General features: G+C 40.3%; 1 protein-coding gene across 7 annotated transcripts in view; it reads left to right on the forward strand.

Moving 5' to 3' along the window:
• The window catches only part of LOC114043045 (OTU domain-containing protein 7B-like), an 82,827-nt gene that overhangs the window by 57,968 nt on the left and 10,252 nt on the right, over positions 1-14,607 (forward strand). For all 7 annotated transcript variants that reach the window (XM_027861895.1, XM_027861894.1, XM_027861897.1 and 4 more), the window contains 5 exons: positions 1,153-1,341; positions 2,584-2,811; positions 4,108-4,209; positions 5,297-5,424; positions 11,137-11,249. In XM_027861895.1, the coding sequence (XP_027717696.1) occupies positions 1,153-1,341; positions 2,584-2,811; positions 4,108-4,209; positions 5,297-5,424; positions 11,137-11,249 (760 nt within the window). The remainder of the gene's footprint in view (positions 1-1,152; positions 1,342-2,583; positions 2,812-4,107; positions 4,210-5,296; positions 5,425-11,136; positions 11,250-14,607) is intronic.

Raw genomic sequence — 14,607 nt, forward strand, 5'->3', positions numbered from 1 at the left:
TGACTTGAGTTTTTTATTAAAGTAGGACGTGAGGTCCTCTGCTGAGAAGGAACAAGGAGAATATGATAGAGGATATTAGAGAAGAAAAAAGAAGGTTCGGAATAGTTGCTGTGAATAGTATGATAGAAAGTCAGTTAAGAAAGAATGAAGCTTTTAATTTGTCATATGGTAATGAGGGCACAGTTAAGATTAAATAACTTAAGTTTATCTTGAATTCATATGGTGTGGTTGCATTCCTTCCTTCACTAGCATTTAGGATCATGTGAGTAGCAGTAGAGAAGGATCACCTCCATCATCTGCCAAGGTTTGGGTTTGAGAAGTCAGATTCAAAGGGTAGCTGATCTTAATGTATGGTGTTGGTGGTATTGTCGAGGATATTGAGGCCAGAGGAGAGGTGATGAACTGGGAAAACAGGAACGGATCATGGTTAGGATGAAAAATAGGCTTAGGAGGAGTGAAGTAGACAGAGAAGGATAGGAGATTGTTAATGGAGAAAGTAATTTCAGAATTTCAGATCATAGAGGCATAACAGTCATGGGAGATGGTTCCACCCCTGTATATGGCTGAGGTGTTAAGATGGAGGGAATTGATTCTTAGAAGGTTAATGAATTGGGGAGGGTGCAGTGTGTTTGAGACGACATCAACTTTGAAGTCTCCAAGTATGAGGGCAGGAGGTGAGGTGAAGGAGGAAAGCTACGACCCCAGGTATGAGACTTCATGATAAAGAAAGGACAACAACATGGAAGTTGATAGATGACTTTGACAAGGCTTTCATCTGTGTGGTAAAGGTAGATGGAGGAAACTCAGAGGAAGAGAGGTTGCTGCATCCTTTGTAGCAAAGGGACAATTTGAAAAGTAGAGTAAGGAGCAAGGAGTGTGTATACTCTTCTAGGCCTATGTTTGTGGGAAACCATATATTTCCAGATAATATAAACTCTGTAAAATTATGGTTAATACGATATTTGTGAAGTAAATCAATACATGCAACCTAAATCTTGCAAAATGTGCACATTAATGCTAATAAGCATTCTAAGCAAAGGAATGTTCTTTCATCCCTGTATGTGTTGGCCTCCAGCACTTTCTTCCTTGCCTTTCTCCTGTTTATTTGATTCCCAGGTGATCAGTTTTCCCTCTGTGTTGTCTCTTAACCAGGAAAAAATTGGGATGTAAGTGCAGCCCTCAGTGATTTTGAACAGCTTCGTCAGGTCCATGCTGGGAACCTGCTCCCACCCTTCAGTGAGGGTCGTAGTGGCCCCAGACCCCCTGAGAAGGGACTTCCTGAAAGGGAGCCCACTCGTCCCCCCCGGCCCACCCTTCATCGTCAGGATGACATTATCCAAGGTACAGGGGTATGCCAAAGGAGTAGGGGAGGGGAAGGGAGGTATTGGAAACGGGATTTAGTAACATGCACTTATATTTTGTCAGTAGCCAGCAGAGCCCTCCAGTTGTCCTCCTCTCTTCTAAGCAAGAAAGCCTTAATGCATTCAGCCTGTAGGGTCTCTCAGTCAAAGTCAGTGTATTTCAGCCATTTTAGGGGCCATATTTGGGGCTCTGTTTTGAGCTCTGTGGGAGAGGAGAGAAAGGAAAAAATATAATCCCTGAATTTGATTTAGAACTCGAGCTAATGGATAGGATAGGATACACAGGGTGGAAAAAAACCCAAAGAATTCCAACAGATTTAAGGTACCATAAGTGACTATAGTCAACTCTTGATTACATTTTGCATATTATTTATGGCAAATTTTTGACAAAAGCCTTTTTTTTCCTTGCCACTCATAGCAGTTCTATTTCATATTGCCTTTTTGCCTATGTTTGTTCAGGGAATGAAAATTAATTGTAATAGCATGTAATTAGGTAGATCCGGACTAAAACAATCATATAACATACAAAAACCACATAATTATTTTTTGGATTATACATAATATTGCTTTCCTACATTAAAATATATGATCAAGAGTTGACTGTGTACGTAACTGCTGTTACAAACAGGTACTTGGGAGTAGTGTGGTAAATGAAGTGAACAAAGTGAGCTAGGGTTAGTCAGACAAGTTTTTGGGTAAGGCTATCAGTTATTTTCTTTCCCCAAATGAAAATTCTTCTCTAATTATCCTCAAGACCTTATTGCTTAAACAATCTTCTATCTAAAAGAAGCTCCAAACTGAGGTCCAAAGGTTCTACTCCACCTGTGTCTTGGAATGGCCAGTGACCTTGTTGGTGGGAAGTGGAAGTGGGAAGGACCCAGTCTTAGGGAAGGAAAGACCTAGGCAAGCTCTGATTTGAAGAGGAAAGAATGAGTATTTGGTCATTTTGTTGGTGTTAACTTCAAGGCTGTAGGTCCTGGGGTTGTATTCTTGTTTTGTCAGAGGGGTGGTCTGCACATGTTATTCTGTATCTTCCTCCCTCCCCCATCCCATTTGGTCTGTGGAAGGGGGATTTTTGAAGTTCTATTTAAATCTATGAGGATAACAGTTTCTTTCTGATTGGAGTCTCAATGGAAAGACCATGACTTCTGATAGCATTTGTACTTTTTCTGGTTAGGGAGCGAGGTTTTATATTCTAAAGGGGATCCATTTCTCTTTGCAGAGAAACGCTTGTCCCGGGGCATCTCTCATGCCAGCTCCAGCATTGTTTCCCTAGCCCGTTCCCATGTCTCCCCTAGTGGTGGGAGTGGGGGGACCAGTGAACACCCTCTGGAGATGCCCATATGTGCCTTCCAGCTTCCAGACCTCACTGTATTCACTGAAGATTTCCGCAACTTCATTGAGAGAGATCTCATCGAGCAGTCCATGTTGGTTGCCCTGGAACAAGCAGGTCAGCAAGGGGGGCTCTAAATCCATTTTGTTCCTTTCACCATTCTTGAGAAATAGGACTGATGTGTTATTTAAAGATTAGGCCTGCAGCCTCCAGGTTCAATGCATAAGGTACCATTTAATGACATTCAGAGTTTATAGGCAGCTAGACACTATCTATTGAATGTTCCCTTATATACTCAATAGTGTACGAAATTTAGTCCTCAGTGTTTTGGAGTGAATAGATGAAGATGGAGACAAACATTGTTTGTGTTCTCTAGAAGCCTTTAGTCAACACACAAGGGAGAGCCTTAGAAGTGCTTACAAAGCAGTGTATAAAATGAATACCAGCTGAGTATGATCAACTCTCAATTACCCATGCTAGTGGAAAGGAGAATTTGTGACAGAGAACTCATAGGAATCCCCTAGTGATCACTGTGGCTGTGATTTTTTCTCAACAAACAGATTTACCTTCCTAATTATGTGTGATTTAGGTCATTCTTAAAATTAGCTTTGTATGGTAGGGAGAGGCAGCTGGGAGTGTGCTGAGTTTAGGGGGAGGGTAATTCCAGCTATGTATAAGAAATACCTGTGGATAATCCACAAAATTAGCTTATGTTTTCTGTGGATTAAATATAAAGCAATGACACTGGTTTTTCTGGTTGGTTTGTAGAACTTGGTATTCTAATAATTGTATATATGTGATGATATGCTACCATATATGTCATGTATGAAAGTGGTGCCACCATAAAAGTGCCCCTCCTTTCATCTTTTTGCAGGGAAGGGGACCTGGGGTTGTGGGATGCTGCATATTCATGTTGGACTTTGTTGATGTGTTCATTAGTTTTGATGAACTGTTTTTTCCTCTTTTAGTCTTTGTTACAATCTTTGGGAGAGGAGGGAGGGACATATTGAGGAATGCAAATGATGTAAAAACAAAAGATATCAATAAAAAATTTTAAGAAAAAGAGAAGTATGTTTTTGACATTGATAGGATACTTGCTGATCCATCTTACAGCAAATAGTATATATTTGCCAGGTAGCTGAATAAGGTAAAGAAGCTCTCTCTGGCCATACAGTATCAAGGCTATGAACCTGCAGCCTCAGCCTTATTAGCATTTCTCTCTAACCATTTGAACTTTGTTGCTTCAGACTGACTCCAGAGGAATTTAAGAGTAAAAAAGTGATCCATGCTTGGTGGGATTATTCACATTTTAATTTGAGTCATTTTGGCAGGACCAGAAGCTCAGGGCTTGAGGGAAAGGATGATTATTTAACCTACTTTGTCCATTTCTTGCCATCCTCAATGTTTCTGTAGGGCGTCTAAACTGGTGGGTAAGTGTGGACCCGACCTGCCAAAGACTTCTGCCTTTGGCAACAACAGGAGATGGAAATTGCCTCCTGCATGCAGCTTCTCTTGGTAAGTCGTGGCCTGGTTTTTTGACCTCCTCCAAGATTTCTGGTTTGGGGAACAGGAAGGAAAACTGTGGAGCCCAAGGGCAGATAATATTTTTGTCAAAAGAGGCAGCTGAATTTCTGAGATATGAAGGAAATCCATTTGAACAATTCTAGAGTGTCCTCCATGCAGAGAGGGGAGCCGTTAAGTCTGACCTCCTGTGTGCATCATCATCTGACTTTTAGGTGAGACACATGTGTCAGTGCTGAGCCAGCCAGCTCAGGGAACAGAGACAGTAGAAAGAAAGCAGGCACAGTGTAGGCTCCATTAGGGAGCATATCTGCATTAAACTGTCACCCGCTTTCATAACTTAACCTTTCATACTACTTGGGATGAAAAGCATGTCTGTCTTTTCCTCTTTTTTCACATACATAATCAATAGTCATTACTTCATTGTGAATCCATAAAGATGATTTTTGGAGTTAAAATAGCAGCCTCTGCTTGCAGCTCTTGGTAGTCTTCATCTGTCCAGAGAACTGTTTTCCTTCCCTCCCTCATCTCCCCCATCTCTTATGGCTGCATGACAGCCCATTCTTTCTTCTTCTGTGGTTTCCCAGCAGTCTGTAGATGTGTGTAAAACTACATTTCTGTATGTTCTTCTTATCCTGCTATGTTCTGCTTAAAGTTATCTCACTTTAGTGCATCAGGAAATAGCTCCAGCCCAAATTTTTACACACCCACAACTCTAGGACAGTGTGAATATTGGTTATGTATAGAGGGAGTACTCTTTTAAGATTAGTTTTTCTGATATTTTTGATTTTTAGTGTGTTAGACTTTGTTTAGTTGTGAAGATTCCTTAATAGGGGTTTGTAGAGATAGAGCCCTTCTAAAAGTTTCACAACCAGTAAATCAGGATCTGCCTCTCCTTGAAACATGGTGCCTGGGAGTTGTAGCAACCTGAAATAGATTGGGCAGAGGTCAGGAGGAACACGGTTCTCTGGTCTATTCACTTGTTCTCTGAAATATACAGTCTTTGAACTTGAGGCTCAGCCTACTTTGCTTCAGTGCTTGCCGCTGCCATTTTTCCTTCTCAAGTTCTCTCCTTCTATAGGGATGTGGGGTTTCCATGATCGGGACCTAATGCTGCGTAAGGCACTTTACTCACTGATGGAGAAGGGAGTGGAGAAGGAGGCACTAAGACGGCGTTGGAGGTGGCAGCAAACACAGCAGAATAAGGAGGTAGGAGAATCTAAATGGGAAAACCTTCCAGTGTTATCTAGGCAGATCCCCAAAGGTAGAACTTGCTAGGTTCTCATTCTACTACTATTGTATTTTTACTACCTTCAAAAGTGCATAAAATTCAAATTACCCCATAGGACAGAGATTCTTGGAGGATAGGGCAGGAGACAAGAACCACCCATCTACAGAATATTTGGCACTGTGCTCTTTGCACATTGTAGGTACTCAGATGCTTGTTGGTGATGACGTGTCTAACAGATGGTATCATTTATGCCTCTAGCTATAAAACAGCTTTAAGTTCTTACTGATGTGAAACAAATTATTGATTTTATTCCATGAAAGTAGATAACCTTTCCCTCTGTAAAATGAAACATGACAGTTTCTACTTTTCAGGGAGGTGAAAAATAAGGATTTTTTTTTTCCTATGAAAAATGAGAAAGGATTTTTGGAACACTCGTGTTTCCAAAACTTATGTAAAAAAATAACGCATTTTGAAAATGTCAGTTAAAAAATTTTGAGGAGGGGGAAGGGGAAACCAAACCTCTGATTTCTTTGGTTTACAGAGCTCCCAATGAGGAACTTCCTGAACTTATAGAGGATTTTATTCTATCGAAATTTAGTACAGTGAGTTAGGAACTATGCTTTTTCAGGTCTTTGGTAAATATTTAGCCAATCAGTAGGCTCATCAGATTATATTTAACATCTCTCTTATTTGGTACGTTTGTATGAACTTATTAAGCCTCTCTGTCTTTCTATTTATCCTCCCATCCATCTTTCTTATTTCTATTCCTCACTTCTTGACTATCTCTTTCACTCTGATCTGTGTCACTGTCAGTCCGTTTTTGTGTTTCTCTTTCTTCTTTCTTTTGGTTTCTCTTTTCTCTCACCTTTCCACCTTTCTCCTTTAACTGTAATTTGTATCTGAAATATGTTGTTTATTTGTTGTTTGTTGAGTAGTGTTTCTTGTGTCTCTGTTTAAAAAAATGGAGTGACTTATATTTCCCCTCTCCAAAAAAAATCGCCACTTCAGATTATTATTTTTTTTCACTTGATGTGTTTCTCAGTAGTTGGCTTTTCCTGTAGATTTGAGCTTCTGAATTGATACAGGGCTTTCTTTTCCTGCTGTTAAGGAGTGGACGAATAGAAGTTAGTGATAGCTAGTAATCTGGGAAGATACTCCCCCTAGTGGCCAAGATATATATTTAGTTGTTGTTTAGTCATTTCAGTTGTCTGACTCTTAGTGACCCCATTTTTTTTCTTGGCAGAGATACTGGAGTGCTTTGCCTTTTTCTTCTCCAGATCATTTGACAGATAAGGAAACAGAGGCAGGCAGGGTGAAGTGACTTGTCCACAATCCCACGACTAGTGTCTGAAGCCAGATTTGAACTCAAGAATATAAGTCTTCCTGACTCCAGGTCTGGCATTCTCTCCACTGAGCCACTTAGCTGACCTATTTAGCAGTTAGGGAAGGAGGGAAATCTTTATATGTGGTTTTCTTTAGTAGCATAATCAACTACATATGCTTTAATTATGGGTTATTTGCTTAACTAATTTTTTTTCTTCTTTTTGCCCAGATTTATAATTTTGTCAGTTGTAGGGAGTTTCTCTTTTGGAAACTCCTTTCCTTGATGCAGTGTCTATAACTTTTAGTCTTAGTTGCTTGGGTGACTAGCCCATCATCACACAGCTAGTATATATCAGAAGAAAGGCATTGAATCCAAATTGTTCTGACTCTAAATGAAGAGGTAGATGATATTCGGAGTTGGGTTGTCCAGAAAGAATCCAGAGGGCAGAGGTTCTCCTAGTCAAGAGAACTTTGTTATCTCAAAAGTGGCAGGTTAGTCCTGGGTGAAGACTAGCAGCTTGGAATAAGACCGGGGCTTACTTTTACACCCAAGTTTTGGGTATAGGATGGGGGGCATGCTCCCACGTGGGCAGTTAGCCACAGGGAAGGATGTCAGGAAAGGGGAGGCAAGAAAAGAGACGCAGGTGTGTTGAGTACTTTACAAGACAGTTCAGGGATGTGGTCACAAAGCAGGGAATTTAACTTGCAACATTCAAGGATATGGGTATGAACATTAGGGGTAAGTCACATATACAGAAAATAATAAGGTTTTCTTATCAACAGATAGGGCCCCCCTGTTACTGGGCAGATACAGATTTAGCAAGGCTCTCATTGTTGCTGGGCAGAAGTCAGCCACATCATAAAGAAGGCTTTCTCTCTATTACCCAATGCTGCCTCTGTTTCCTTTTGCTTGTTTTTAATTGAAGAAAAGCTTGTTCCCCATATCTGAGATGTCTCTGGGGTGACTTCCTCTCTCATCATTTAATTCAATCCAGTAACATTTATTAGGTGCCTGTTGTGTGCTGGGCTCTATGCTAGATGCTCGTGATACAAAAATAAAAATGAAATCAACTTAAAGGAAGCTAGATACTCCAGCGGGGTAGAGATGAGGAAAGAGAACATGCTAGGCATCGGGGTGGATATAGAATGCTAGACTTGGAGTCAGCATTACCTGAGTACTCAGACACTTACTAACTGTGTGACCCTGGGAAAGTCACTTCACTTCCTATTTGCCTCAGTGTCCTCATCTGTAAAATATGGGGATAATAATAGCCCTTACCTCCTGGGGTTGTGAGGATTAAATGAGATATAATAATTGTAAAGTGCTTAGCACAGTGCCTGGCATATAACAAACACTATATAAATGTTAGCTGTTATTAGCTATTATTATTCTAGGCATTGGGGATAGCCTATGTAGAGGCACAGAGGTAGATGTCATGTTTAGGGACCATTGAGTAGGTTGAAATATGGAGTGAGGAGAAATAATGTGAAAAAAATGGATAGATGGGTTGGAGTCAGATTGTGAATGGCTTTAAATGTTGAACAGAGGACTTGTTATTTTATTCTAGTGGCAACAGGGATCCATTGAAATGTTTTAAGCAGGAGAATAATGACATGGTTAGAACCCTGTGCATTAGTGTTATTGTTTTGGTTGCTGTGTGGAGGATGTGTAAAGGAAGAAAGTAGAATGACCAGAAAAGAGACTGTTGTAAAGTCTGGGTAAGAGGTGATGAGGGTCTGAATTAGGGTGGTTCGGTGTGAGTGAAGGAGACATGTGAGATGTTGTGGAGTTAAAATTGATGGGAATTGGCAACATACTGGATAACTGGAATGAGGGAAAGGGAAAACTCCTAGATTGCAAACCCAGGTGACCAGAAGAATAGGGGTGCCCTGGACAGAAGTAGCGAAATTAGAAGAGTTAAGGGTAGGCCATACTGAGTTTGGAAGCCTTTGGAGCATCCAGGTAGAAATGTCCATCTGGCAGTTGGTGATTCAGGACTAGAACTTAAGAGAGATGATTAGATATCTCGATATGGGAATCATCTGCGTAGGGATGATAATTGAATAATCAGGAACTGCTGAGATCACTAAGGGAAGGTATGAAGAGAGATGGGAAGAGGGGCCTGTACAAAACCTTTTGGTATAACTACGAAAAGGGGATAGATAAGACAAGAATGATGATTTCACAAAGGGAGTTGAGAAAGAACTGTCAGGTAAAGAAGTGAACCAGTAGAGAACAGTGTCATGGAAATACAGTGAAGAGAGTATGTAGGAGGAAGGAGTGGTTAGAAAAGATGAAGCCTGAGGAATGGCCATGGGATTTAGCAAATCAAAAGATGATCTTTGCACAAATTCTTGGAAGGGCTCAAGTAGAATGATTGAGTTTGGCAAGAACAAGGACGACTTCTTTCTTTGAGACTGGAGCAAAAGAGGGGAGGATGGGGAATGATGATATTTGAGAGGTAGAATTGGGGAAAAGAGGGAGCTCCACATTAGATGGCCTTTATCTTCTCAAATATGAAGTAAGAGTCTCTGCTGTAAGGGAGAGTGGTGGAGAAGTGGAGGTTTCTTGAGGAGGGATAAGGTTTGGAATAGGCATTGTGAGTTTGAGTAAAAAAATTAATTGGGTTTTATGGCTTTACTTTTTTGTGGGTGCTCATCATTTGGGAATGACTGAACAAAATGTGGTATATAAATATGATGTATTATTTTTGTTTTATAATAAATGGTTAATGTGGACTATTCAGAGAAACTTGGGAAGATATGTTATGATTAAAAAAAAAATGATGAAAAAAAATGTTCCCAATCACTGATAATAAGAGAAACACTGATTAAGATACCTCATACCGATAGGCAAAGATGATGAGAAAGGAAAATGACAGTAATTGGAGGGACTATGGTAAGATGTCAACACTAATGTGATGTTGATTTGTGAACTGGTTTAACCATTCCTGAAAGTAATTTGGAATTATGTCCAAAAAGTCACTGACCCATGTCTGCCCTTTAATGCAGCAGTACTGCTTCTAGTTATTTTACTAGATCAGGAGAATATGTGTTCATATGTATATGTGTACAAAAATATTTATATTAGAGCAGCAGAGAACTAGAAATAGTAAGTGCCTGAATGGTTGAAATTATAGTATGTGAATGTAATGGAATATAGGTTCTGTAAGAAACTATGAAAGGGACAATTTCATGGAAACTATTTTATGAATTGGTGCAGAATGTAGTGAACAGAACCAGGAGAACAATTTATGTAATGTAAAGAAAAAAGACTTTGAAAGACATAACTGTGATTGATATAGTAACTAACTGGGACTCTAGAAAACCAATGATGGAACATGCTAGCTAGGGAGAGTTGATAGACTGAGGTATAGAGTGAGACCTACATTTTCAGATGTGGCCAGTGTGTGTGGATTTGTTTAGTTTGCTTATGCTTATTTGTTATAAGGGAAGCTTAAAAAAATTCGGGGCGGGAGCATTCAATTTGGTTTGTGGGGAGATGGGGGCAAGCAAGAAGGATGCAAAAAAAAGAATCGAGGCTCAGTGAAGCATTTTTGAAATGTACAGAAGAGAAACAGAATGACGTTCAGAGGGATATGGAAGAATAGATTTGAAACTAACCTGATGAATTTGTTATATATACTTTTTTTAAAGGAAGCTGTAGACAATAAGCATTTGTGGTTTCATATATAGTTCTCTTCCTGTTCTCTTTATATTTAAAAGTTCATGTCTGTTTGTATTTGTCAGGTTCAGAATAATAAAAAGTAAAAATTATAATGTTTTAATGGGAATTCCTTTCAGTTAAGCATTCGATTAGATGGTTGCTGAGGACTCTTCCAATTCTGAATTCTGTTATTCTGTGACTGAGTCAGGTACTGAACTTCTTTAGAAAGGAAGGAGAATAGGAGAAGTAGGGGGAGGGAAGAGGGCTAGAAAATTGCTCTCTGATAAATATGTTTGGAGTCCAAGTGGAAGGAGAAGTTATTGAGTGATGTTGGAAGGGGAGGATCTGGAAGTAGCGGTGAGGAACAAGGAATAGGTCTGGTTTTGTTTTTCTCCAATAAATATGTGCAAAGCTATTTGAATATTCTTCTAGTAACTAGTGTGGTAAATCTGTTTCCATAATTACATATGGCATCCCCAAACCAATAAATAATATTTTTGTATTATCTTTCAGTTTATATTATTTTTGGCAAAGCTCCCTTTACCATTCACTTGAATAGTTGAGTTGAATTTGTAGTATAAATCACTTTTGAATGTGAATGAAAGGATATAGATGAAGATATTTGAGTAGGATATAGATGAAGGGTCCTTGGGAGCCAACATCATAATCACCTAATCACTTCTCTGTCTTTTTCCCATAGTCTGGGCTTGTGTATACAGAGGAGGAATGGCAGAAGGAATGGAATGAGCTCATCAAACTTGCTTCAAGTGAACCCCGAATGCATATAGGAACCAACGGAGCCAGCTGTGGAGGGTATGTGTGTGGGGGAGGGAGTAAGAAATAGTAAATTCTCCATTTGTATTTGAGTGCTTCCTGTCTGCAGAGTTTTCTGCTAGAGGGAGCAGGAGCCCTGGACCTTGTCATAGGAATGTTCCATCCAGTGAAAACTGGACACAGTTCACTTAAAATAATTGACAAACAAAAAGAACGGTTTTTTTTTACACATACAAGTAATGGAAGCTGATTACATGAATGCAGAAGGAGTTGTAAAGTTAAGGTGAGTTTAATCTAGATTAGCTTCCTGAAAGAGGTCACTTTTGATCAATGAGGAAGAGACATGAAGAAGATATGGGGGGTAGGGATGGGGGAGAATAAAGTATCCCGTGGGATCAGTTTGTACTATTTCTTTAACATTTGGATATTTTTGGTGCCACAGATCAAACCTGTGCTGACCCATGAACTTAAGTTAACCACCATCTGTAGCATCTTTTTTTTTTTTTTTTTTTTTTTGGCAGATGTGGCTTGAGCTGGTACTAGGTCCTTCCTTTAAATGTTAAGCTCAAGGAAGAAAGAGGCTGGAGGAAGAGTTGGTAGAAATAATGTTTCCATTTTTGTGTTGGGCCAGTGATTGTAGTAGGAGTGGGAAGAGGGGAAGAAATTGGAGAAATTGCTAAACTAGTTGAATGTGAAGAGATGGTGATTACCTCTCTGTTGCTGATACCTCCGAAAGACTTAGAACCATTACTCTCCAGCCTCTTTCCACTCCCTCAGTAAACACTTTTTTAATGCCTATGGTATGTATTGCTGTGGGACGAATACAAATATAAGCAGTATCACAGGTTCTGGAACTTTTCTCCCAACCTTTATTCACACTGGCTCCTAAGACTGTGGCTGCTCCATCTTCCTTAAGGTTTCTAAGACTAACCTTGAGGGATTAAGTGCTATAACTTATGAATCCCCACTGGTGTGCTTTCCCTCATGATTATCAGTTGGCATCAGTCAGCCAGATGTAACAAGTTCTTAAAACGTGTTTACTGCAGTAGTATAGTTGGTATATAACATCCCAGCAAAAGTCTGTGATAACACTATTTTGCCAGTTCATACATAATCTGTGGGAGTTGAGCTTAAAGAGCATATGTGGCAAAAAGGGTGACAGCTCCCACCTGAGATCCTCAGGATGTCCCCCTTAGGGGTGGTGGTGGGCTTTTTTTTTTTTTTTTTAAGTGAGGCTGTCAGCGTTAAGTGACTTGCCCAGAGTCACACAGCTAGTAAGTATCAAGTGTCTGATCTGAGGCCAGATTTGAACTAAGGTACTCCTGACTCCAGGCCCGGAGCTCTATCCACTGCGCCACCTAGCTGCCTTGGACTCTTTGTTAAGCTTTGAGTCTACCTTTTCTCATTGGCATAGTCTGTCCTTGGTTCCTGATAGAGACACTTGTGACTGCTGTCAGAGGGATGCTGCTGGGGTGCTTGTGAAAAAGCCCTGTCCTCTGGCCCTTCAGAGTTGATGAGGCTTCTGCAACCAAGGCAGGGAGGAGACTGATCATATTTCTCTTAGATCATAAGGTATCTTTTACAAGTCCTTGATTGTATTTAATAGACTGCTATACTCACTGCCCAGCTCTCCATTGCCCTTCCAGCCCCCAGCAGTTTTGACTTTTTGGAGATAAGGGTATTTCATGATTCATAGCCATATAGCACTACCAATTGAATAAGCAGAGAGACTGGACCAGTGACTTCATTAGTTTAGGAAACTCCAGGATGAGGAAACTCCCTTTACCCAATTCACAATTGGCACCTTCTCTGAAAAAGAGTCTCAGAGAGTTGCCTGGAGCATTTTGAGGTTGAGTAACTCACCATAGGTCACCCAGAGAGTGCATGTCAGAGATGGGACTTGGTCCTCAATCTTCCTTGTTCCAAGGCCATCTCTTCACTAGACCACCCCATTTTCCCCCTACGTAGATCTAAATGGATGTTGTTGTCGTCGTCTTCGTTTCAATCACGTCTGATTCTCCCTTCCTCCATTTGGAGTTTTCTTGGCAAAGATACTGGAGTGGTTCTCCATTTCCTTCTCCAGCTTATTTTACAATGAGGAAACTAAGGCAAACAGAGTTAAGTGACTTGCCCAGGGTCACACAAGCTACTAAGTGGCTGAGGTCACATTTGAATTCAGGTCTTCCTGACTCTGGCCCAGCACTCTATCCACTGTGCCACCTAGCTTCATTATCCATTATCTAAATGGATAATGGTATGAAAAAGATTTTTGTTTCAGGGACCAGCTGTGTAGTTTCCAAAACTCCATCCAGTTTTCTTCCTTCTTTTAGATTCTTGGCGCAGTGTCTAGCCAAGATGTATATACTGAGGGACCTACTTGATAGGCTTTGCATTCAGCTGTATTGCATAGTCTGCAAATTGTTAAACTGTGTGGATTATCTTGAGTGGTTGTGGATTTCATTTAGAAGACTCTGTACTATTCCAGGACTTGAAGCAGTAACCACTGTGTCACTATTTATGTCTCCTGATCTTGTCAGCTGCTGCAATTAGCATAACTACTTTATTCAACTACCAGTATTCCACTGTTAATCACCAGGTTCCATCTGCCTTCATCACTGGTAGCACAAGGTTATTCAAAGGGAAATCTGTATGATAGAACATGCCAACCTTCTTCATCTCTATTACTGGTGAGATGTCTTTTGCCTGCCCTCCAGTATTGCTCAGGATTAACTCCATGAGATGTTTCAAGTAATTCCAGGTGATGTTTCATGCTATTCTAGGGTATTCCCGTTAGCCCTGCCCACAGTAACTGGCATAGAAGCTGCTGAAAGCTCCCAGATAGTTAACTGATCCCCCAGAACTCTTAATATCCATACCCACAAAATACACCTTCACTCCTCCTCCTGTCAGCTACCACAACTACGACCTAAACAGGGAGTCTAATATCCATATCCACCCGAGTAAGGATATTCTTTCCCTCATGTTTTGTTCCTCAAAATCTCCAATAGAAATTGGACTATCCTTATGAAGCTGACATAAAGTAACCTGATTACTAATATCTAACAACCTCCTTAGGTGTTTGGGCAGCTTCCTCATATTAGGCCAGTGCTTAGGACAGTATCTGACACACAGCGGGCACTTAATAAATGCTAATTGACAGACTGAGCAAAGACTTAAAGAGGCTTTACTTCCTGAGGATGTTGAGGTCTACCATTATATTAGTGATGTAATGACAAGTGAGCCAGATGAGGCTATGGCAGCAGAAGCCTTAGAGTGAATGATGGCTCATATCAGAGCCAAAGTAGCGTGGGAAATCAGTGTAAGAAAATTCAGGGTCCAGCCTATTCAATTATAGTTTTTAGGGAGAAACCTGATGATTCTAGATATATAGTTCATA

This window comes from Vombatus ursinus, unplaced genomic scaffold (genome assembly GCF_900497805.2).
Source record: "Vombatus ursinus unplaced genomic scaffold, bare-nosed wombat genome assembly UNPS02014768.1, whole genome shotgun sequence".
Lineage (NCBI taxonomy): Eukaryota > Metazoa > Chordata > Mammalia > Diprotodontia > Vombatidae > Vombatus > Vombatus ursinus.